This window comes from Larimichthys crocea, chromosome I (genome assembly GCF_000972845.2).
Source record: "Larimichthys crocea isolate SSNF chromosome I, L_crocea_2.0, whole genome shotgun sequence".
NCBI lineage: Eukaryota > Metazoa > Chordata > Actinopteri > Sciaenidae > Larimichthys > Larimichthys crocea.
In genome coordinates this window covers 28,333,576-28,358,826 of record NC_040011.1, presented here as the reverse complement: position 1 = coordinate 28,358,826, position 25,251 = coordinate 28,333,576, and the positions used below count along the sequence as shown (strand labels likewise).

General features: G+C 40.3%; 1 protein-coding gene and 5 non-coding genes across 9 annotated transcripts in view; all 6 read right to left on the bottom strand.

The window, feature by feature from the left end:
• Window positions 1–21,539, bottom strand: part of macrod1 (mono-ADP ribosylhydrolase 1) — a 109,777-nt gene extending 88,238 nt beyond the window's left edge. The window contains exons 1-3 of one of the 4 annotated variants that reach the window (XM_027285616.1): window positions 20,790–21,539; window positions 18,525–18,623; window positions 17,901–18,008 (exon numbers count right to left, since the gene is read on the bottom strand). In XM_027285616.1, the coding sequence (XP_027141417.1) occupies window positions 17,901–18,008; window positions 18,525–18,623; window positions 20,790–21,201 (619 nt within the window). In that variant the 5' untranslated portion in view covers window positions 21,202–21,539. The remainder of the gene's footprint in view (window positions 1–17,900; window positions 18,009–18,524; window positions 18,624–20,789) is intronic. The other 3 variants (XM_027285573.1, XM_010739173.3, XM_010739172.3) reach the window with 3 other exon arrangements.
• A 529-nt stretch (window positions 21,540–22,068) lies between these two features.
• On the bottom strand, window positions 22,069–22,140 carry trnaw-cca (transfer RNA tryptophan (anticodon CCA)). The gene has a single exon. It is a non-coding gene; the product is annotated as a tRNA-Trp (tRNA).
• A 365-nt stretch (window positions 22,141–22,505) lies between these two features.
• Window positions 22,506–22,577, bottom strand: trnaw-cca (transfer RNA tryptophan (anticodon CCA)). The gene has a single exon. It is a non-coding gene; the product is annotated as a tRNA-Trp (tRNA).
• Window positions 22,578–22,942: 365 nt separating this feature from the next.
• trnaw-cca (transfer RNA tryptophan (anticodon CCA)) lies at window positions 22,943–23,014 on the bottom strand. Its single transcript has one exon. It is a non-coding gene; the product is annotated as a tRNA-Trp (tRNA).
• Window positions 23,015–23,666: 652 nt separating this feature from the next.
• Window positions 23,667–23,739, bottom strand: trnaw-cca (transfer RNA tryptophan (anticodon CCA)). The gene has a single exon. It is a non-coding gene; the product is annotated as a tRNA-Trp (tRNA).
• A 343-nt stretch (window positions 23,740–24,082) lies between these two features.
• trnav-cac (transfer RNA valine (anticodon CAC)) lies at window positions 24,083–24,153 on the bottom strand. The gene has a single exon. It is a non-coding gene; the product is annotated as a tRNA-Val (tRNA).
• Window positions 24,154–25,251: the final 1,098 nt, after the last annotated feature.

Here is a 25,251-nt window from a genome sequence, read left to right as displayed (position 1 = left end):
CATTAGCAAAAGGTCAATGTATTCCTGTAAATGCAGACATTTATTGAAATGTATGCATGAATATATACATTTCCCCAGCTGCGCACAACCAACAGAATCATTTTAAGGTTTAAGTATTCACCCCTTGTTTGGATCCAGATGTTCTTAAGAACTCAATGAAAGAGATACGAATACAGACTGAACTATATATATATATATATATATATATATATATATATATATATATTATATATATTATATATATATATATATATATATATAATATATATATATGTATATATATATATGTATATATACACATCAGCATAGGTCATATCTCAAACACAAATGCAGACAGAAAGCATTGCTAAAACAAAGACCGTCTCCTCAGCTAATTCCAACTCAAGAATTTATTTTAAAAGTCATTGTTGTTGGAGACACATCTGTACACTTTTGAGTCACAGGGGGACTGGCGGTCCCGAAGGACCATGATGAAACTGGAAAACAGACACTAACATGTTTCTACTACCACACACACACACACACACACACAGACACTGCAGAAGACCGGTGAAATGCCTCAGAGCTGATCCGACAACAACAAAACATCAAGCCGTGGTGGTCTGGGTTCCTCTGTAGCAATGGATAGAGAGGACATCACTGGAATAAACAAGGCAGAGAAAAAACTAAGAGCCTCCCGTGGGATTATAACAACACCAACTGTATGAATTAGGGTGTCTATCAGAAAGAGAGCCACTTTGGTGCCACTTCAAGACGCCACATGTGAGAAGGAAGAAAAGGACTTCAGGCGTCACCGCGCTAAAAGCACATTCAAAAAGATAACTAAATTGCTGTTGTAATGCAGTTGTCCTCTATTCAATTTCCCAGCTTTGTGAGTTTTATCTTTATAATTTAGCTTAATTATGAGCCTGTATACCACTGGATTTTTTTTTCTGCTGTTAGGAGAAGGAAAATTAAATCATATAGCCTTTTTAATTACAACATTAAGTAGTCTTTGTGCTATTTTCCTCATTATCTGTCCTGAACTGACATTAAGCGAATAACTGATGGATTCCCTTTCTTCACTTAAAAACTCATAAACCATCAGGCATGCAGTTTCATCTCCTGCCTACGCGAGCAAACTGTGAAGAGAAACAATTCTGGCCGCCGAGCGCTTCAGGCGATGCGCTCCTGCTGGAAGGGGTCTTCCAGAGCTCTCAGCCTTCACTCATAGTCGGCTTACTGCCCACCTCTCCGGGGCTACACTCTGGACCGCACTGGAGACCTCAGCACTTGTAGTTATGGCAACTTGTGATTTCTCTGGAGTACTGACTCTCAGCCTTTCTCCGCACAGGCATACACACTGCAGCCAAAAAATAAATGAATTCCAGGAGCACAGTAAATTATTCATTACTTAGTCGAAAATGCCACAGAGTGGACTGTGATCGTACCAGACACCCTGCACACACAATGCTGCTGATTCAAGGCCACGCATTTTAATGAAAAAACAGAAATTTAAAAAGCATCGTCAAATATTTTGCTTAATAAAAGAATCACATTCATCTAAACCTTGAATCTCTTGCGAATTAAGGTGCACATTTATTTTCCTGCTCTCTCAACAAACACTTGGATAGCGACTAAAAGTTTAAAACATACAATTTGTATTGTCAGTAAAACACCAAAACCAACAATGAATGTGAGCTACTTATAAATATTCTCTGAATAGTCCAGCATGACATATGTTATTTGTCTGTGCCAAAGGCTCCTGTTGTTGTCCAAAAACTTTTAAAAAAAACATGACATGTCAGGATCCCTTAGAGAGGAGTGAATGGCATGAATAGCAAAGTCCAGCCTGGGGACCTTGTTTGGATGTCATCTCTCTGCTGAACCTGATAATCCCCCAAAAACATTGAAAAAGGAAAAAAAATCTGCTGATATAATCTGAGACATATTGTCGCAGCAGATATGTCAGCGGCTCAGTGCTTGAAAAAGAAAGAGGAGTAGAGAAATGCTGAAAATACTTTATGTTTGAGGTCATCTACAAACAGTTGCTATCACTTTGCTTTACTTATACTTTTCTTTTCAACTGCAAAATCTGTTAAATAATTAACTTTATAAATGTTTATGTGTTTGTGTGTTTAATGTGTTCATGTGATAAAATTAACATTGCCAAATAAACTGTTATCCACATTTTTAAGCCCTTAAATATCAAAATTGGTGCCAACAAATGTACTATAAACTCTTGTTTGACTGTTATTTCTACAATTATTTGGCCTTTTTAATAATGAAAGTATATATTTGTATTTAAAGATTTACATCTTGAATAAATAGTGCCATTAACCACACAGTCTGAAAGTTGGAAACAGAGAGACTGGCACATTGTTAGTTTTGGTATTTTTCATGTGTTACGACCAAGCTCAAGTAGCAAAAAAAAAGTAACCAGTTGTCCTTGGTAAAACAAAGTCATTTATTGCCAGAAATTATAATTAAGACTACAAATGAAACAAAGGATGCTGTTCAAACCAAAAACAAGTCAAAACGTCCTTTAGAAAATCAAAAAGAGAAAAAAAAACTAAGTATACTTTACCATAAAAACACAGACACACTAGACATACTCAGACTTACGATGCACACACCCACGTAATAATGTGCAAAGATTAACAACACACATGTACATAGATCTAATGCATGTGCAGACCACAAACCCATCACGCGCTGTTGATCTTGCAGAAGACACAGAAAGAAAAGGGTGTAATAAATCTTTTCACTGCTTGACGTTACCGTGATTGAGGTGTCCTTCGTATCACTATGCATCACGGTGTCCTTGACTTTTCTTCTCTTTTTTTTTTATGAAAGGCAAATCACCACCTGCAGTTTGCTTTCTGGTTCATTTGATATACACCAGGAACAAAAAATATGGATATATATTTATTTTTAATCACTGGACTGTTGAAAGTGAATTGACTAAAAATGTCCCAGCTCATGCGGTGAAAACAGCTGTTTGCCAGAGGCTTAACGAAACAAAATGTTATGCTTTAATTAACCGGAATGATCAAAATAAAATGGCAGAAAAAGTCAATAAATCTCGAGCTAGGTCAGTAACAATAAAACTAGATGTTCATTGTGTCTTCTGTAGACTTCCCTTCATGTTGATCTTTTGATCCTCTGTTGTTCCACTTCCAGCAGACATCATATACTGCACAAAATGTTGGACTGATTGATGAACCTGTCTGTCAGTTCAGCTCTAACCCAGACTGTCCATTGCAGCCGTGGACAACAGCAACAGGATAAGTGTATAAATAGCTCCTATAAATAGTCTTGTCATTTCCTAAGCTGTGATAATGCAGCCGACAACCTGCGCATCAGCCACCACTTCACAACAACGCTTGATAGATCGCAATTACAAGATGGTAATTGAGTGCCGTGTGTACTCCCTGTACACTATGGGTCTCTATGTGTGATTATGTGACAAAAGCATCGTCTGTGATGAGGACATGTGAGCAGACAATGACGGCCCCTTATATTTGCTGGTGAAAAGAAGGGAAGAGGACTAGATTAAAGCTCATTTTAGAGGTTACATTGATACATCCTTTGTACTTTGTTCACTAAGCTATGATTATAAAGATGAGAGAAAATGGAGGCTTATTGCTAGGCTGCATTATACTTTATTATTCAAATAACACAGCCTACAATGTGGATAATCTTCCCCCAATGTGCTTTTAATTTCCATATAACTTTTTTTTTTTTCTCCTCATTCGGTCTTGTGTGTCTCTCTCCTGCTCAAAATTATTTGCACAGCTGGTTCAGTAAGAAGGGTTGGATTCAAATGTCAAAAGTCTAAATTAAAAACATCAATCATGAAAGGTTGATAAACTCATTAAAAAAAAAGCCATTCATCGGGTGATTGTGGCCGTACTTAGCGCGCCTCTTTTTGAAGCTGCTCAAGTATTCGACCTGAGCAGCCAAGGAGACGAGGACTTTGGATGCACAGCCAAAGCCTTAATACTAGGCTGATTACTCGTCTGGCACCAAAAACCAATATTTGAAAAAAGGGCAGTCGGTACACTATTATTGTCATAAGGAACTGGGAATGCAAACGATTATTGCTATACTAAGGAGTGCATTAAGTGAGGCAGCACAGAAGATTGAATTCTGCCCTACACAAGAAAAAATATGCAACGTCTGACAGCTGGCTACTTTACAAACTGCACATTACTGTCACACTGACACAACTTCAGAGGACTTGTTTTATACAATATCAATAGCCCCGGTCACATTTAATCACCCGTTTTCAACGTCACATGTCCTCAGATCACTTCAAATGAAGCGCTTGTCAGATAACCCGACAGGATCTGAAACTCAATAATTTTAAGATTATTTTATTTGTTTTTAAAGCACTTCCTGGACTGACACCAGCTTACATCTCTGATCTATTACGTCCTCTGACCAGTTTCGCCTTATCATCTCCCAGTTAAAGGTAATCAAGCTTTTTCTACAACTGCAATTCTTGAAGCCCCTGAATTAATGATATGATTATATAAATGTTTCAAAGGAACTGTTTTTATTTTTATCAACCAGTTTCTTCTTATGAACGATGAACACTATGTTCAAAATTTGAGCAGTTTTGTTGACATAAATGACATGATTATTTGTTCTGGAAAAACACATGGGTTTGACCTATCCAAATATCTACTTTTGTGCGTCATACTTATTAGAGTGTAAACACATACAATGGAGGTCATAACACTGACCCAGTGAGCGTATTGTATAATTTCTGGTTGCCGATGCTTCTGTGTTGCTGCTGCTGTTTTTTTTTTTACTGTTCTAGCTCAACCCAGTTAATTGTTATATTCTTTATTACAGCAGCTAATTACCTGCTATAATTTAAACTTATATTAGTTCTGCCTGGGCACTCGCAGCTCTTCTTCTTCTTTTAGAGACTTTCACACAAATCCCATGGTTGTTTACACTCCATTCACCAGTTACGTTATTTTAGCTTAGCAGTTAGAGATGGCCTCAATGTGTCTCATCTCCTCTTCCTCCTTTAGTGATAATGGTACACGTAATAAAAATAAAAAGTTTATTTGCTGTGCTGGTTGTGCGCAGCTCCAATGGAAACCAAATTTAGCTGTCGTGGCCCCAAAGTGGCCCTGAGTAGTTGGTGCAAATGCAGCTCCTGTTATTATTTGATACAACTGATTTATGTCTAAGGCAGTGGCAAAGTGAATATTAATTTTCACAATCAAATAACACAATACAATTTGATAATATAATTGAATTCACTGACAGCTGTAGTTAGAGTATAGTAGAATTCATTTGTATGCCTTTGGGGAGGGACTGTCCAAAGCATGCATTGATATTCTCACATGGTGAATTCATTATACATGGACAACAAGGTCACAAAGAGGAGCCAGAGTTCTTGGATGGAGATCAGGAAGGCAGTGGGGTGCAATCAGGTAGAGGATGTGATGGCAGGCCTTCAAGTGTGGCCATTCAGCAGTCTGATAATCACACTGAATTGCACTTCTTTCATTCAGCCTGACATTAGGTTCATGTTCGATTATGTTTTTCCCCAAAGGCTGAAGAAAGAGTTTAACAGTTGTTATTTCTGTAATTAAATCCACATCAGTCTTATCCTTGCTTGATATATCTTGGTTGCTAGCAAACAGGGTAATCATTCAGAACAGATGTAAGCACTTTAAATGTGGTTGGACAGCACTTTGTTTATTTTAAGCATACTGAACATCTAACCTCTCCGTCATACTTAAGAAAACTGTGAAATCTCTGTCTGTGCAGCTTTGAGGTGATGATTTTTACGTCCATCTTTAAGCCCAGCAGTGGCACCTTCAGAAGACCCTCTCCCAGGCCTACCAGGAGTCACAAAGCTGTGCAACAGACCAAACACAGCACTTGCCTTGATGACAGAAGCTCTGATGGGCCAAGTGCTGATGATCAAGCTGACTCCTTTTCTCTTTTACTCCCTCATTCACTCCATCTCTTTCCATCTCCCACATCGGCCCAATCAGGCTAATGAGCCTCGCACTTCCTCCATCCTTTCCTGCGAGCTACATGTCGATTGATTGGAGGGGTGGGAAAGCTTTTAACAAGGGAGGGGTGGGAGAGAAATAATTAGCACGAATGAGCTTTTCTGCTAACTCCTTCAGTTTGGCTTTTCTGTTTTCCTTTTATTTACTGACCCAGACAACATTAGGGATTAACTCTCTGAGGGGATGTTAACTTCTCAATGTCAGGGTGTAAATCAATGTCTCGCTGCTTTCAGGTCACAGCGATGATGTCTAAATGAAAGTGGTGAAGAAAAAGAAAGGGGAAGGGGGAGGACGAAACTCTGGAGATGAACCATAAAGCATCGTAGCTTTCCTTCCGTCTTCCCACTCAAATTGAGACACAAACTGGACATCAAAGCATCCCGCGGAAACTCGGGGCACTGAACCTTGAAAGTTAAAATTTTTCAGTGAACAGAGAGCATTAATGTCGCTGCCCAAACACCAAATAAAGTGGTCTTTCTGACAGTTGTACCGTAATTAACTTGGACAGATCTGGACTGGAAAAACTAGAGCAGCAGCACTTAAATTCATGCTGCAGCCAATTGATGAAGCCACTGCAGCCTCCAAACGTCGCCCATGGCAAAGACACAGAAACAAGAGGACAGAGTGGACATAACAGCACGTCTTCAGAGCAGCGATGAAAAGTATGAGATACTAGTGCCTAGATACAAGCTGGGATGAGAGGACGGACAACAGTCAGCGAACAAACCTCAAAAACAGTAGAAACCTACAGCTGAATATAAATCAAAATGTCACAAACAGTTTAAAAGCTACTTTTAAAGTGACATAAAAGCATATAGAGCATGATTACATGAGTGTTGCTGCTTAGATCATCTATACCTTTAAATATATGAAATACGCCTACAGCCTTACTTCATCATCAAAAATGGGCCACTTCAGGAGGGCGTTAAAGAGTAATTTTCGGTTCATATACGTTTTTATGAAGTGAAGATCCTCAAACCAAATATAAAGAGAAATTACTACAGCTTCAATATTAGCTCTCCAGAAGCAATATTACTTGACTCTATGGCAATACTGTAGGAAGCATGTTTCCTTAGTGACGTGCTTCTCAACCAATATTATAAAGATTTTAATTTCATTTTCAATTTCACGTTAACAGAAAGAAACATCACCTTAAAGTGAGCCTTCACTACAGAACAGGATTCATATATTTCAGCATTTATGCTGCGTTTACACAGAAAACACAGTAATATAAAAGGTCCTCAGATGACTTGATGTCACTGCTGTCTGTGGCTGTGAATCAAAGATGACACCCAGTGGTTCTGCACTAATGCTTCAGTCCGTTTTAGATCATACAGAGCATGTTTTAATGTATTAAATTAATCAGCAACCATTTTATTAATCAATAAATCATATAAGTTATTTTTCAATTAAAAATATACTGCTTTGCTTTGTCTGACAGAACCCCCAAAATATTCAGTTCACTATGAGAGTGAACTGAATATTTTGGGGTTTTTATTTGTTGTTGTGGATAAAACAAGCAATTTGTCTGTCATGTCGCCTATCAGTTCACCCGCCGCTACCCTCTCTTTTCAGCTCTTCCTATCATTCCCCAGTCACCTGGTCTTTACCTGCCCCCCATTCCCATAATCAGCTCACTCTGTATAAAAGGTCACTTTGGGAATTTATCTGGGCTTTGACTTAGCGTCCAACCATCCGATTCCACCTGCCAGATTTTTGTGACCATATGTCTGCCTTTTCGGATCTTGGCACTTTACTACGTTTCATGCTGCTTTCTACCTTTAGTCTAATATATTTTGTCTTTATTCCAGTACAATTATTTGACCACTAGTTACTTTAAAGATTGTGATTTTAAATACAAAAAGTATGATCAACTAATAAAATAACTGTAACAATAAAAAAAAAATACTAGGTGTTCCTGGTTGTCAATTATTTAGTAGCAATACACAGTAAGTGTACTACCTTTACTCCAGTAAAGGATCTCAATCTTTTTCACCACCTGCTTACCCACTTTGTTTTTAAATGCATATTCCATTTTCAACTCAAGATGCCTCTCAGTTGTACTCGAGTCTACTTTGTGCTCGGGGGAACCGAAGATGGGTATTTTTCACTATTGTCTCACGGAGCGATTCATCAATTAATCACCAAAGCGTTTGGCACATTAATCAATGATGAAAATAACTGTTGCAGCCGCACAGTAAGATAATGAAAATCAATTATCAGCTTCAAAATGTGATTCAGTGCTAAAAAACAGCTGCTCCATTTCACAAAAACACTTGTCAGCACAGTAAAATATGCTTAATAAATCATAGCCTATACTCTCAGAATCTGTGTTTTCAGTATTCTGAGCAAAGCCCCACAGGTACTCGGCCCTGTCTTTGACTCTGCCTATCACTGCTGACCACTGACCTTACTGATTAAAACCCATACAGATCAGACTTACTCAGAGGGATTTTCCACTCACACTCTTTTATTGGATTTTGCACAACAAATCCTCTTGCCACTAAAAAAAAACAACAACAAGTTAACATCTCCATTTGGCACACCACCCGATGCTCGATGCTCACCACTGTAATTCTGCCCGGGTTTAGTAGGCGGCGCAGCGAAAAAGGTGGCTATGACAGGGCTATGCTTTGGCAGCACATCATATTTACTCTGAAACTGAAGCAGCGTCAGCAATGCCAATTTGCCTCTGTAAGTGCTTGTGTGTACAGACAGTTGACGGGCGTATTGTGAGAACGTGTCCATTAGCACTGCTTCACAAAACACAAAGTCAGCGTCGTGGGAATAATGCTATAGGAACTAAAGCTAAGGAAGTACAGTAACTACGGTGGGGGAAAAACCGTGCAGTTCATGAGGGATCTATAACCTCTTCATCGCAGCTGCATATGAACCCAGTTTACTTTGAGTAAACAATACAACTCCAGCTAAATTACCTTTTACAAAAGTAAAAAGGTCGTCTGAGAGCAATTAGAAAATTTTTATTTAATCTCACCTTTAATATAAGAACAGCTAATGCACCAAAACACACACACACATAATAAACACAAATTTTAATGTCTCTGTTTTGAGGCTTTCTTAGCGCACACACAGACACACACACACACACACACACACACACACACACACATATAATATATTTGTTTGCAATGGCAAACTTGGTGTGACATTTTGCATCTTGTAATATGAGCCTGTCCTAAGAGGAGCTGACAAGAGCTCTAGGGTAGATGTATGGTAACTGCAGCACAAAGAGAGATAGAGAGCGCACACTGTGGGGCCTGTGGGACCTCAACATGAGCACAAGAAGTCTCTGTTCTGGGCTTGCCATCACCTCCTCTGACCCGTTACTACCTGGGAGGCTGGGCGGATCACAACAACATGCCTCTCCTGATAAAAAAAACCTTGGATCTCGGATAAGTGACTTGATGAAAAAGTAGCAGTTGTCTAAGGATGAAATGCAGCCTTGAAAAAGTCATTCCTCAGGCAAGAAAAAACATTATTATCCTCTAATAACTGCTACATGATTCACATACTTAAAACAAACAGACTATCAACAGCTTATAGGCACTGGAGAGTGGGGTAGATATTGTGGCATTCAAAGTAGGCCTGTGACAAAAATCACTTAATCCTTGGCCTGATGCAGGAAAATCCCTTAGGAAGTGGTTACGCATGCACAGATTCCAAGTATATGTTCCCTATCACTCCAGTCAAATGAAGGAAAAAGCAGCTCAGGTGGAATCTGAGAAATAATTTTAGCCACTCTGAAGCAATTTACAACAACAAGCCAGGCCTGACAATCTTCCATACACACTTTAGCAGAGTGTCGAAAGCAGGGGATGTCTGCCAGGCTGATTTTGGCGCTAAGCACAGCGCTAAGCCCCATTGACAAAGCCAGCTAAGAATCAGTGAAGCCTTGCAGAAGGAGTGTGACGCTGTGCCACTGTAGAGTAATACTCTTGTAAGGGGCTCTACCTGCAGAGCCGGAGGGTTCGTCTGTTTTATCCTCTTAAAATCACCAAACAGGATCACTGAGCACATCCCTCTCACCTTCCTCCTCCAGCTGTTCTAGTCGATGTCCTGCTGCCTGTCTGTCTGTCTGTCCGAGTCTACTCATCCATGCTTTCCCAACACTCTCGTCCCTTCATCCTCTTTAACCCCCCAAGCACCGCAACCTGTCACACTGCAGCTGGCAGTCATCATCAACCACGGACTTCTCTGGAATCAATAAAAGATGCTCCGCCGCCGAGATGAATTTATATTGCACCAGATGGACGCATCCAAGCTCAAGAAACACTAATGTTCAATTATTGATGTATTCCCCACACATCCATCCTCATATAGCGCGTTGTAATAATGAAACATTAAGTTGACATTGGGAGGTTTCCACTGAACTGATGTGTTCAATTCAAGATGTCTTGCAAGTTTTTAAAGCTGTTTTTCAACCATCGGTCTGTCTGTTTTACATAAAGTGAGATCATGTCAAAGCTCTAATTACAATGTCAGGCTTTCCCACGTCGTTGCATAGTGCATGAACATGAAGAGACCACCTTCACTATCATAAAACAATTAAAGCTGCAACTAACGACTGTTTGATAATTAAATTTCTGATTTGTTTACTGAGATATTGCAAAATGCCCACCTTCAGTTTTCTTGTTTGTGCACCCAATAGAAACCTAAAGATATTTATTAATTGTCATGTAAACAAAGTAAACAAGCAAACATTTCGGAATCTGGAAAACAGATAATACTTTGCAATTATACAATTAATCCATAATCAAATATTTTTTTGGCCAAACAAGTGAACGCAACATTGACATATCAAGGTAACAAACAGTTAATTACACATCCAGCTGTTACAGAGCAACATGGTAATTCATTTAGAGTTGTGTTTCTGGCCAAATGATGAATGTATGATCAATATTTGCTTTCTTTCATCTCGTTTTTTTTTTTTTGGTTTCCACTAACTCAACGGAAATATCGGGCTCTTTAACTGTTAAATGCTCGACTGTATTCACCAGTTAGTTGCCATTCAGTTGGTGAACAATGAGGTTTTAGAGCTTTCTCATTGAGAACCACTCTATGAGAGCAGTGGGAGTGGACCAGAATAGTAAAGCCTGACAGATAAACAATGCTCCGTAATCACAGAGGGGCTGCAGCTTCAGGAAATAATTCACTGTGGGTTCATTCCTAGGAGCGACCCCTTTCATACTGTCTTCACAGTCATTTTATATATTGTTTTTATATAAAAAAATATATATATAAATTTATTATAGCTGCTTTAACTTTCTGGGGAACACAGCAGATGAACTAGTTCACAAAGAAATTGTCATATTTTTGCGGTGCCCCGGTAGAGTTTGCACCTGTATCAAAGCTGAGTCCTTACCACAGGACCCAGGCTGGGTTCAGGAACAAATGTATGCCCCATACATGTCTTACCTGAAACAATGCTCTCCCTCCATTCTCCTTTGTAGTCAAACAAACTAGAGATATAGTGAATCACTGGAGAGAGCTTTTTAAAACATAAATGTCCCAAACAATGTTACATGCACACGGCTTCTGCATGTTACCGTCATGTTACCGCCCTCAAGACTATGGCTTGGTTTTGAAAAGCAGTTTCTGTTTTTTTAATTCTCTAATTGTTTCCACATGGCTTTAGCAATGAAGGCTAGAAAAAAGTCCCCTGTCTCTATTGAACGAAGCATTTAAAGACTAGTCTATTTGCTGCATGTCATCCCCCCTCTCTCTCCCTCTCTGTCTCCCTGCCTTCCTGTCTCTGTTTAAATAAGGCACAAATGCCCCCCAAGAAAAAAAAAATCCAGATTTTTTTACTGAGTGCTATTGTTTTGGCTGTCATCTGCTACCTAAACTCATCATGAGGCCAGATTTGCCAGGATCAAGGTGGCTTACCATCTCATCTTTAACAATGTCCTGGAGAAAACCCTCCATATTGGCCTGAAGAAGAATTTTTTTTTTAGAGCTGAAACAATTCATCTATTAACTAAAACGCTTATGGGCAAAAATGTAATTAGTAACCATTTTTTATAATTGATAAAGTGTCCTGGAGTTCTTTTTCAAGCAAAAAAGCTAAATATTTCCTTGTTCCAGCTTCTCCAATGTGGCGATTTGCTGTTTTTTTTTTAATATCCTCTGATTTTACAGACAAAAAACTAAATTAGGAAGAAAATAAGCAGCAGATTAATTTGTAATATGAATTATGTGTAATTGCACATGAAAAACTGGACTTGTCTTCTTTCAAGGACATGACACCTAAATGTCTTGACACATGCCCTGCTGCCAGTTGTGCCACTGAAACAACTGAAGCGAGGCAGCGAGGTACCATCACTTGACAACTCCAGCACCCGGAGTGACCAACGAGGCAGTCATCAAACATCTGTCAAGCAGTCATGAAATATTGTGTCACCGAGTGTTATAAGATGGTGAGACCAAGAAGACAGTCTGAAAAATGTTAACAGCTTATCGGTCCCAAAACTAACAGCTTGACAGGAGCGTGTGTGTGAAAATGTGAGTGAAAAAACAGAGGGAAGAAATGCCTCTTAACAGCTGTTATTTAGTTTAAATTGTCATTTGTTGCGTACTGTATTTTATTTATACAACTCAATTTAAAAATGTGACTCTTATTGTTTAAATTATTGAATTCCTGTATTTTACATTTACTCAAATCTGACAGTGTTTTATTATAGAGCTCCCCCCTTTGCCTGAAATAGAGTGCCTCAAATTAAGTCACGAGAAATAGTTTATTGTTTTAATAAAATATAATATTTGACTTCAGGGAAAAGACAGCAAAAGCCTTTCTGTATCATTCATTTTTGCTGTAGATTGATTCATTAATTGATTATCATATGTTTATTTGGCATATTTCATCAGTCCTGTCCAGGCTAAAGTCAGATTGATAGTCACCAGTAGGACATTTTACAAGCTGAAGTAAGTTTTATATTGGCCAGCTGGGTACTGTATTGCTACGGTTCAATGACTGTAATCAGTAATCAGGGTGAGGAGTACAAATATGTGATAACTACAATTAGATCTTGTTTTTTTAAGATTTTGTTTCTTTATTATCCAGAATCAAGTGTTGCTAAAGAGGTTTATTTTATGACAGCCCCTGGTTTATACACCTTTATATTTTTTTTGTGTTTCTTTAATGCAGCAGGTAGCTGAGAGTGCAACGTGATCCCCCCACAGCTGAAAGCACTCGGGATCTGCGTTTGCCTGCTATAAAACCTGCCTTCCTGGCCTTGACGATCTCTCCTCTCTGCCGTGCATTGTTGTTTTCAGGCATCCGGCATCTTTTACTCTGACTACACGTTCTACTTATGCATACGTAGACCTTCCCTACTGACATTACTGACAAACACACCTCATATTGTTAGTTTTGTTTGGGTTTGCTGTTATGCTGCGTTAATAATAAATTACTTTTTATTTGCAGAGTCAGGTCGTGACACCAGTATGTATTAATGAATGAGATAGAGATGCGTTTCCCCTGTTGTGCAATTACTATGACTGATTTGTGCTACTTGACATTGTCATTTGACTCTGAGCTAAGTCTGCATCTGACCTTTGTATTGACTTCACATCCAAGCTTTTATTATTATTCCTGATGAGCCGAGCCTCTTTGAGCAGCATGTTAAGTTAATTCTGTGCTTTTTTTCTATAAAGAAATGCTTGTGCTTTTGACAAACCATGTTGCTTTTTAAAAACCTGTGTTAAAATGACACCACGCTGGCGGTGTTACGACATATTCAGTGGATTTTGGACCATTTCCCTTCCTCGTGACTTACTGACCTTTTCTCCCTCTCTGTCAACGCACTGCTATCCATCCTCTCATCCATCCATGTGGGCTTTTTTTCTAGGTTTCTTATCTGTGAGGAAGTTACAGTATAGTCTACAGTCACTCTCTTTGTCCCTCATCCTGTCTGTCACCTGCAGGCCAGGAAAACTATTGGCTCTAATCTTGTATCTCTCAGCTGTTGCCACGGTGAGTGGGTTTCCAGCGCCAACCAACAGCTTTATCTCTGACCTGCAGAGGAAAACCTGGGAGACCCTATCTCATGCACACACACATGATTGGACACCTGCACACAAAATACATGCAAAAGTACACCACTCACGCACCACCCTGCCAGACATTGTACCGCACACACACAACACAAACTCACATTCACATTCCCAGGTTTACGTGTGCTGTTTTTATTTCTGGCACAAGCAGGTGCAGCTGTCACAGGTGCGCAAATGCATGCAGACATACATGTATGTAATCTTGTCAGAACATCCAAACATGTGTGCATCGGTGAGACACATGCACTCACACAGACTCTATGCAAGGAGGAAAAAGTGACGATGACAAGTGGTCCGGCTCTAAAGACAGAATATTCTTAATCACTTGACTGTGCACGGCTTAATTTTAGGGAAAGTTTTTTATAGTCTAGCCTAAAAGATTTATCAGATGATTCTGCCGCTGCATTTACTCTCACACACGGAGTTAGCTACACTGAAAAAAAAAGAAAGGGACATTACATAAAAATACTGAAAGAACTTATCTGTCCAGTTTCTAAATCTTTCTCAATAAAATTACAATTCAATGTGGAGAAAAACGTAGCCCAAAATAAATGGCATTTAATGTCAAACACGGTAGCGAAGAGTAAGTGCTGGAATGGAAATGAGGAATAAAACTTTTGCGAGTGAAAATGCAGCTCAGTAGAGCTAAGCAAATTTGCATTTAATCAATTTGAAAAAAGGTTTTAATGCAAAGTTAGTTGCCGAGACGTCGTTTCCACACGCACACACGCGTTCGCACACATACACACGCTCCAAGAACTCATCACTCCAACGACATTTCATTGTGCAATCCATCTTAATCAGCTAGCCCATCAGAGACAATATATCCTCCCCTCCATCTCTCTCTCCTTCTCCGGACGGAGTGATTGAGGGGTGTAAAGAGGAGGATGTTTCTGCCCGCCGTCTCCTCCCCCCCATATTCCCCCCTCCTCCTCACCAGGACGGCTCTTAAGTGCTTGTGGGTTTTTATGTTTGTAGTGTTTTATAGGAGTGGGCAGGAGCCAGGGACTGTAAAAGTGTGGAAGGAAGGGTGGAGGGAGGCAGTGGTGGAGGAGGAGGAGGAGGAGGAGGAGGGGAGACGGAAGAGGAGTGAAGAGTTACTGTAAATCCAATCTTTATTGAGAGCGACACAAACAACAAACAGCGCCCGCCCAGCCTCCCTGCAACGCCCTGCTTACCTGATCAATCAGTGCTGACCAAGGAAGGAAGGAAGGAAGGAAGGAAGGAAGGAAGGAAAGGTGGAGCAGCACATTACCTTCCACCTGTTAACTCGCAGGTCTCTGGTGCTTCTGCTGCGTCTGTATCTGCACATACAAATCTGTGTCCGTATCTTCATGTGTACATGTGTGGTGTGTTTTTGTGCATCTGCAGTCAATTTATAATCACCAGCCAGGCCCCCCTCCCAACCTGCTGACCAGTCTGCCAGTACACGGTATAATTGGCCACAGTTGGCTTCAGTTAAATGTTTGCTGCGATTGGAGCTAAATGATTCTTTAAGGCCTTTCAGAGCAGCCAGAAAAAAAGCCCACAACACTCCCCTCCGCATGTCAAAAAACAGAGGCGCTGGTTTGGCTGTTAGATCTGCGACAGGAGAATAATTTTGCCAGCAATTTTCTAAATGAGCGTAACTAACTGTCTGTTTTTAAATTGTTCTCTTGTCCCTGATGATGTCTGCTCACTTTTATTTTAACATTATATCTATTTAAGTGCAGCTGACATCACTCAAAGCCTCTTAGTCAATCAGTTAGTCATCAAATGAAAAGGTCAGTCGCTTAGTCGACAAAATAACCACAGAGACGGTCAGCTGGCCAGCCAATCAGTCAGTACGAAAAAGGATGATCAGACTCCGCTGTCCAAAACCTCTTTGTGGGTACCCTGTACCTGCTTGTTGCCATGGCAATGCAGTCCGAGACTTAAATGCTAGCCTGTGTCCCCTCCCTGCCTCTTTTTTATCCTCTTCTTTTCACTCCTCCAGACTCTCCCTCGCTTTTTATCAGTCGGCATGCTGACTCTCTCTCACACCCCCATCTCTCAGTCATGTTTCCTCTGGCGTTGTTGCGTTATTCAGTCTCTCTCCCTCACCTTGCCTCGTCCTATCTGCTAAATGATATTTACTAGCTGTTTCCTCTTGTTAATTCCACGCTACTTTCCACCGTGCGACTCTGTAAAACCTCTTGTAAAACATGCACCCAAACGCAAAGTCGCCTCTGCAGACACACACAGACAAATTATAATTACTTGCTGTATACACACATGCATAATGACTTTAAAAATTGTAGGCATATGCATGCATGAATGCTTCCAAGCACACGCACACACACACACACACACAAGCAATAATGCCATAAATGGGAGTCAACGATCAACATATTCACTGGATGCTGGCAGAGCTTACACCTGCTGACAGTCAGCTGCCAATGAAGATCTATCATTTTCTGCTAAAGCCTCATTATCAAGCATCATTTAGGCATGCTGGCCTGCCTCACTCTCCCCTGATGCACCGTCTGTGCCAAGATACAGATTAAATTTCCCCCAAATGCCCAAACAGCCTAGTGGGAAAAGGTCTTTGGTAAATGAACTGGCTTTGGGCTCCATCTAATGGTCACTATATAGACTCTAATCCTACTTGTAAGTGCTGCAGAACAACAACCGCAGAGAGGAAGTGAGAGCAAAACACCTGTCTTTAAAATGCTGAAAGAATTAATTCATGCTGAACTAACAGCTCATATCAGTTAAACAAAATGTATTAGGTTAGATTAAAACAGTATATCCCATGAGATTACTAACTATTTACTAGATTTGTTGACAGCTTAGCTTTAGCTCGGTTGTAACGGCTACGATTACAGTGTTTAGCTCATTTTGTGTGCCTGCGATTAAACACTGATGAATTATAGTTATGAATAGTATATTCCATTTCAGACATGTTCTTTAAATACAGATTCCAGGCTTTGACTGTCAGTTGAATAAAATCTGAAGCAAAATCTAAAGATGTCATTTTGAGGACTAGATGGATTTCGCGGACTTAACGATAAAACGTTAAGCTGAAAAAAGTTAGCAACAGGATAACTGATAATGAAACTAATCATTAGTTGCTACGCTAGAAACAAATCACAGGTTGGTTCAATTTTCAAAAATGCTGTCCTCACTGACAGCTGACTTTTCCTTTTCCTTCACAAAATACCAGCTACCACTAAATTAAATCTAAGGAGTTGGTTTTGGCCTTTAAAGGTCACACCAGTCTGGTTATTTCACAAAGGTCCATTTCAATGCAGTCTATAATCTGTTCAGTACTGAGACTTCACATAAACACAAGCTTTGCTTTTGGGTTGCTTTGCCTCCTTTTGATGTTTCCAGGGAGACAGTCGACATCCATTTGAATTTTCTTGTTTTTTCATATGTCTAGATGTACACTTCTATAAAGACAACTTCACAGTACATGTGCATGTGGCCATGTAAAAGCCTATAGCTGTCCCTCCCACACACCGAGAAAACATAACTATAATCACAGCACAAACCGCCCTCTCGGGTGTCTTGTGTTGAATTTATGTACAGTATGATGCACAGACGGGGGGCTGCGCTCGGTTTAGCACACAGTTTTTTAATCCATAATCCTTTCTCATATTTCCCACTGGTTGGTTTTCATGTTCATATCAGGGGTTTTTTCCCCTTTGTTGCAAATAGAGAAAATAAAAAATGTCATTTGATTTTATCATGTGTGAAAATAGATCATTGGTGATGTTGGACGACTGTACATTGATCCAACTACAAACACAGGCTCATGACTCATTTAAACACACATACCGGCATTGACAATAGCGTCGATCTCCAGCTTGGTGATGTCACCACTGTAGACGGAAATCCTCTGGTCGAATTTTTCATTCCTCGGGTAGAAAGTTCGCTTGGTACTGCCTGAAATCAAACACACAGACAAACACAGTGGACAGTTTGCACAGAGTATATATGTCTTGGTGATTTGTTCCAATAATTAAGATTAAAATAATAAAAATCAACCAAGCAGCTCTTGATTTATGAGTGTTAACATAGATAGGTTTGGTAGTCAGTGGTCAGTGGACCCTATGTTAATGTAACGTGTGGGGTCTGGGTGGGTGGAGGTTGACAGTCAGTGTCAGAGGGGGCCTTGGACTTTTGTGAAATTGTTGTAATCTAATTGTTTACTTGAATTTCTCTGCCAAATAAAGAAGAAAGGGCTTCAATATAGGTTAACAAAATAAAGACAGTTGGAAGCTTTGCTTGTAAATAATTTACAATATTTAATAAAGTGATAAAAGGTGATTCGCTTCTGATAATGTTACATTACATCTAATGTCAGTAAGTCTTTATTTGTGTGCAGAAAGTCTGACCACTGCTACCACCCAACCCTGAATGAACCTGACAGTGACTTTGATTGATGCTGGTTGGTCTGACCTGCAGTGGGGGTCCACACTGGGATGTCGTCGAGTGGCACAGAGCTAGACGTCCTGTAGTACTGACGCCTGTCTTTCACAGACAGAGACAACAAGAAGTCTGACAGAGACAAAGGAGAGAGAGGGCAGACGGTAAAATAATTTGTTAGCTTGGTTTCTAAATTTATTGCATGACTCATTCATTAAGTATAAACAGAAATAATGTAGTTGCAATGACTCAATAATTTGATGGCTTTTTCTTTATTTCATAAGAGTCTCAAATTAATATGATATTGTCCTTCACTTAGGGACAGATAATTTATTAAAATGACCACTAGTTGTAGCCCAAATGTATCTATATATATATAGTTACAGTGTCCTAACTCTATTTTGCTTCCTGTTTCCACATTAGTTGTAAAATGGTGTAAAATGTGATGATGTGCAAAACATTAAAACCCCATATTTAATTTAAAATGGCACATGGACAACTTATCAAATGTTGAAACTGAGAAATGTTGAGATTTTTGGAAAATTCTTACCCATTTTGAATTTGATGCCAGCGACATGTTTACAAAAAGACGGGTCAGCTTCATGTTTGCTTGCCACTCTGTTGCATCACCTCTTGTGTAAACAACACTCTGTAAGCGTCTGGGAACAGCCTTTGCTGCAGTTTCTGTAGTGGAATGTTTTTTTTTTCCGTTTTTACTTTATGTTCAGCTGCTCAACAATCCTTTGTTGTGTTTTACATTCATAATGTGCCAAATATTTCCAAAAATGTGACAAGTCTGGACTGCAGGCTGCAATTTTGTGTGAGTTTAGCAAAATGTGTTTTGGCATTTTCTTATTGAAACAGGCAAGACCGCTCCTGAAAAAGACATTGTCTACTTGGCAGCATATGCTCCTAAACCTATTTATATTATTTAAAATTAATAGTGTCTTCATGAATGTGCAGGTTACCCATCATGCCATGTGCATTAATGCACCCCCATATCATCACAGATGCTGGCTTTTGAACTGTGCGCTAATAAGAAGCCGGATTGGCCCTCTCCTCTTTAGCCGTGGAGGTCACGGAGTCCATGATTTCCAAACAGAATTTCAACTTTGGACTCATCAAACCACAGGACAGTTTTCCACTTCACCTCAGTTCATTTTAAATGAGCTTGGGCCCACACAGGTTGGCAGTGTTTCCAGATCCGATTCATATTGTTTCCTCTTTGCCATGGCAGAGTTTAATTTGCGGATGTAGTGATGAACTGTGTTCACTGACGGATGTTTGGAAGTGTTCCTCAGTCATGTCATGCTCATCCAATGAAGGTTTTCAGCCTTGTCCCCTCAGTCATGTCATGCTCATCCAATGAAGGTTTTCAGCCTTGTCCCTGGACAGATTTCTTCTGATTCTCTGAATCTTTTAATGATATTAGACGATGAAATGCATTTGCAATTTTAAGCTGAGAAACATTATTCTTAACTTGTTGCAGTGTAGCACAGTCTTTCACAGAGTGGTAAACCCCTCCCTATCTTTACTTCAAAGACTCAGCCTCTCCAGGATGCTCTTTTTATGCCCAATCCTGTTACTAACCTGTTGCCAGTAAACCAAAAATGTTCCACCAGGAGTCTGCTTTTACCATTTCACAACTTTTCAGTCTTTTGTTGACACTGTCCCAATTTTTGTGAAATGTGTCGTTGGCATCAAATTTAAAATTTTCCCCAAACAATTACATTTCTCAGTTTCAACATTTGATAAGTTGTCTTTGTGCCATTTCATTTAATAATACAGAAAAGTCTCCTCAGTTCCCAGAGTGTTGTTGAAAGAAGAGGTGATGAACAGAGTGGTAAACATGACGCTGGCCCAACGTTTTTTGAAACACGTTGCTGGCATCAGATTCAATACGGGCATATAATTTTCCAAAAGCAATAAAACTAATCAGTTTTAGCATTTGATAAGTTGTCTTTGGGCCTTTTTAAATTAAATATGGACTTTCAGTGTCATCACATTTTGTTTCTATTTATATTTTACACCATGTGCCAACTTAATAATAACAAAACAACTTTCAGGTCTGGTGTGTTTGTATGGACTAACTGTTTTACTGTGATAAATGTTTGCCATCATTAGTATCCATTTTAAAAGCATAGGGTGCGTAGTTTGGACAGACTTCATCTAACAGCTGGACAGGTGTTTTGGTCATGTGACAGCACGTTTCTCTTTCATTTACTGACCAAACACACCGCAGGGTAGCTGTTGTAACATTAAATTAAAACCCTCTCGGCCATGGATGAACACTCTCACCCTTGGTCTCCTTCCAGTCTCCCTCAGCGGAGTTCAGGTTAACTTTGAGGGCCATGGCGCTGAGGGCTCCGGTGTGGAGAGACTGGACCAGCACGACCGTGCTCACACCGACAGCTACACCGACGGTGACCTTTCCCAGCCGGCCTCTTCTCAGCCGGGGTGAGAGTGAACCGTTCCCCTGGCTGGACCTCCAAAGTGCTGCTGCTGTCGTTGTTGAAAACTTGGCGTTAATATGGCCGCGGACAGGACTTGTTGCTGGCGTCCCTGTCAGCTGGTGGAGGGGGCGTCCAGCACTTACGGCGTGTTTGAACTTGACACCGGCTCCCTGGATGTTAGCACGGACACGGGACAGAGGGCCGGTGCACAGAGGGACTCTCACACGTGAAAACAGAGCTGATATTTGCAGTGCCATTGCTAAATGTCACCGAGGGGACTGACGGCTTGTGTTACAATGTCAGGCAGCAGTTTGAGCCACAGCGCGGTCAGGTTTCGATTTCGATACGACACTTTGGTAACGCCCGTTACCATGTGCCATCTTTGTTTTGGACGTGAGCGTGTGGAAGGTACCATTTTGATGGGGGTGCTCGGTGTTTGTCGTTACATTACTAACTTTTAAAAAATCGCCTATGAAGATTAAAGCCGGGTCCAGTGTCGGCATTAAATAACCACCTGCGTTATAAGTGAGAAGAGTAATACGGTACAATGTGATCTGCGTTGGTCTTTTTTTAGTCTCACACCGAGCGTAAACCCCGACGGAGACGACATGGGAGAGCCCAAGACAAAGCTCACCGGCTGACGCCTCCTTCACGACTGTGGGAAATATCAGGATTAGACGATGAGCACAAGCTGGTCGACAAGATGATAAAGACAATAGCTGTGAAAATATTTACAACACAAACCATCAGTGGTTAAAAATAAATACATAAATAAAATGGCTGTTGGGGGAAATGAATGCCATGACTGACTTTTTCAAATGCACTTCTTCATCCAGCAGCAACTAAAAAACGTGATTATTGAAGTCACTTGAGACAGGCTGCAGATGTGGCTCAACCTCCATAAGGCCCCATGTTAAAATGTCCAACTTCACAGCAGAAAAAAACAAAACAGTTTTAGTCCAGTGGTCATCGGTACTTGGGAGACTGAATTCATTTGAACTGGACAAGATTTTCAGAATTACATGAAACTGATGTCTGAGATCACACTGTGATATTTGAACTGGTTGGCTTTCCATTTTGATCTGTGAAACACACGGCTTCGTCTATTGAATGAATAGAAACATTGACCCTGACGTGATTTGAACACGCAACCTTCTGATCTGGAGTCAGACGCGCTACCGTTGCGCCACAGAGTCTGTTTTTGAGCACAAAGTGGTCTGTAGAAATTCATCAAGTTCAAACATACATACGACGTACATGATACATAAATGAAGTGCTAATTACTGTAATTCCTCGAGTGGCCACTTGAGACAGGCTGCAGAAGTGGCTCAACCTCCATAGGGCCCATGTTAAAATGTCCAACTTCACAGAGAAAAAAACAAAACAGTTTTTAGTCCAATGCTCATCAGAACTTGGGAGACGAATTCATTGAACTGGACAAGATTTTCAGAATTACATGAAACTGATGTCTGAGATCACACTGTGATATTTGAACTGGTTGGCTTTCCATTTTGATCTGTGAAACACACGCTTCGTCTATTGAATGAATGAACAGAAACATTGACCCTGACGTGATTTGAACACGCAACCTTCTGATCTGGAGTCAGACGCGCTACCGTTGCGCCACAGAGTCGTTTTTTGACACAAAGTGGTCTGTAGAATTCATCCAGTTCAAACAACATAACTGACTGTACATGACACATAATGAAGTGCTAATTACTGTAATTCCCGCAGTGGCCACTTGAGACAGGCTGCAGAAGTGGCTCAACTTCCATAAGGCCCCATGTTAAAATGTCCAACTTCACAGCAGAAAAAAACAAAACAGTTTTAGTCCAATGCTCATCAGAACTTGGGAGACTGAATTCATTTGAACTGGACAAGATTTTCAGAATTACATGAAACTGATGTCTGAGATCACACTGTGATATTTGAACTGGTTGTCTTTCCATTTTGATCTGTGAAACACGGGTTCGTCTATTGAATGAGAAACAGAAATATTGACCCTGACGTGATTTGAACACGCAACTTTCTGATCTGGAGGCAGACGCGCTACCGTTGCGCCACAGAGTCTGTTTTCAGCACAAAGTGGTCTGTAGAAATTCATCCAGTTCAAACATACATAACTGACCAACATGTTACACAATGAAGTGCTAATACTGTAATTCCTCGAGTGGCCACTTGAGACAGGCTGCAGAAGTGGCTCAACTTCCATAAGGCCCCATGTTAAAATGTCCAACTTCACAGCAGAAAAAAACAAAACAGTTTTAGTTCAATGCTCATCAGAACTTGGGAGACTGAATTCATTGTGAACTGGACAAGATTTTGTCATGAATTACGTGAAACTGTAGTTTGAACTGGTTGGCTTTCCATTTTGATCTGTGAAACACACGGCTTCGTCTATGAATGAATGAACAGAAATTGAACCCTGACTGAATTTGAACACGCAACCTTCTGATCTGGAGTCTGTAATTACCTCGAGTGCCACTTGAGACAGGCTGCAGAAGTGGCTAAACTTCCATAAGGCCCCATGTTAAAATGTCCAACTTCACAGCAGAAAAAAACAAACAGTTTTAGTCCAGTGCTCATCAGAACTTGGGAGACTGAATTCATTTGAACTGGACAAGATTTTCAGAATTACGATGACATGTATTTTGAACTGGTTGGCTTTCCATTTTGATCTGTGAAACACACGGTTCGTCTATTGAATGATGAACAGAAATATTGACCCTGACGTGATTTGAACACGCAACCTTCTGATCTGGAGTCAGACGCGCTACCGTTTGCGCCACAGAGTCTGTTTTTAGCACAAAGTGGTCGTGAAAATTCATCAAGTCCAAACATACATAACTGACCATACATGTACCGAAGGAAGTGCTAATTACTGTAATTCCTCGTTGGCCACTTGAGACAGGCTGCAGAAGTGGCTAAACTTCCATAAGGCCCCATGTTAAAATGTCCAACTTCACAGCAGAAAAAAACAAAACAGTTTTTAGTCCAATGCTCATCAGAACTTGGGAGACTGAATTCATTTGAACTGGACAAGATTTTCAGAATTACATGAAACTGTAGTTTGAACTGGTTGGCTTTCCATTTGATCTGTGAAACACACGGGTCGTCTATTGAAGATGAACAGAATATTGACCCTGACGTGATTTGAACACGCAACCTTCTGATCGTGGATCAACGCGCTACCGTTGCGCCACAGAGTCTGTTTTTTCAGCACAAAGTGGTCTGTAAAATTCATCAAGTTCAAACATACATACTGACCATACATGTTACACGAATGAAGTGCTAATTAACTGTAATTCCTCGAGTGGCCACTTGAGACAGGCTGCAGAAGTGGCTAACTTCCATAAGGCCCCATGTTAGAATGTCCAACTTCACAGCATAAAAAAAACAAAACAGTTTTAGTTCAATGCTCATCAGAACTTGGGAGACTGAATTCATTTGAACTGGACAAGATTTTCAGAATTACTGAAACTGTGTCTGAGATCACTGTGATATTTAACTGGTTGCTTTCCATTTGATCTGGGAAACACACGGCTTCGTCTATTGAATGAATGAACAGAAATATTGACCCTGACGTGATTGAACACGCAACTCTGATCTGGAGTCAGACGCGCTACAGTGTGCGCCACAGAGTCTGTTTTTCAGCACAAAGTGGTCTGTAAAATTCATCAAGTTCAAACATACATAACTGACCATACATTTACACGAATGAAGTGCTAATTACTGTAATCCTCGAGTGGCCACTTGAGACAGGCTGCAGAAGTGGCTAAACTTCCATAAGGCCCCATGTTAAAATGTCAACTTCACAGCAAAAAAAACAAAACATTTTTAGTCCAATGCTCATCAGAACTTGGGAGACTGAATTCATTTGAACTGGACAAGATTTTCAGAATTACATGAAACTGATGTCTGAGATCACACTGTGAATTTTGACTGGTTGGCTTTCCATTTGATCTGTGAAACACACGGCTTCGCTATTGAATGAATGAACAGAAATATTGACCCTGACGTGATTTGAAACACACACCTTCTGACTGGAGTCAGACGCGCTACCGGGCGCCACAGAGTCTGTTTTTGAGCACAAAGTGGTCTGTAGAAATTCATCCAGTTCAAACATACATAACTGACTGTAACATGACACATAAATGAAGTGCTAATTACTGTAATTCCTCGAGTGGCCACTTGAGACAGGCTGCAGAAGTGGCTCAACTTCCATAAGGCCCCATGTTAAAATGTCCAACTTCACAGCAGAAAAAAACAAAACAGTTTTAGTCCAATGCTCATCAGAACTTGGGAGA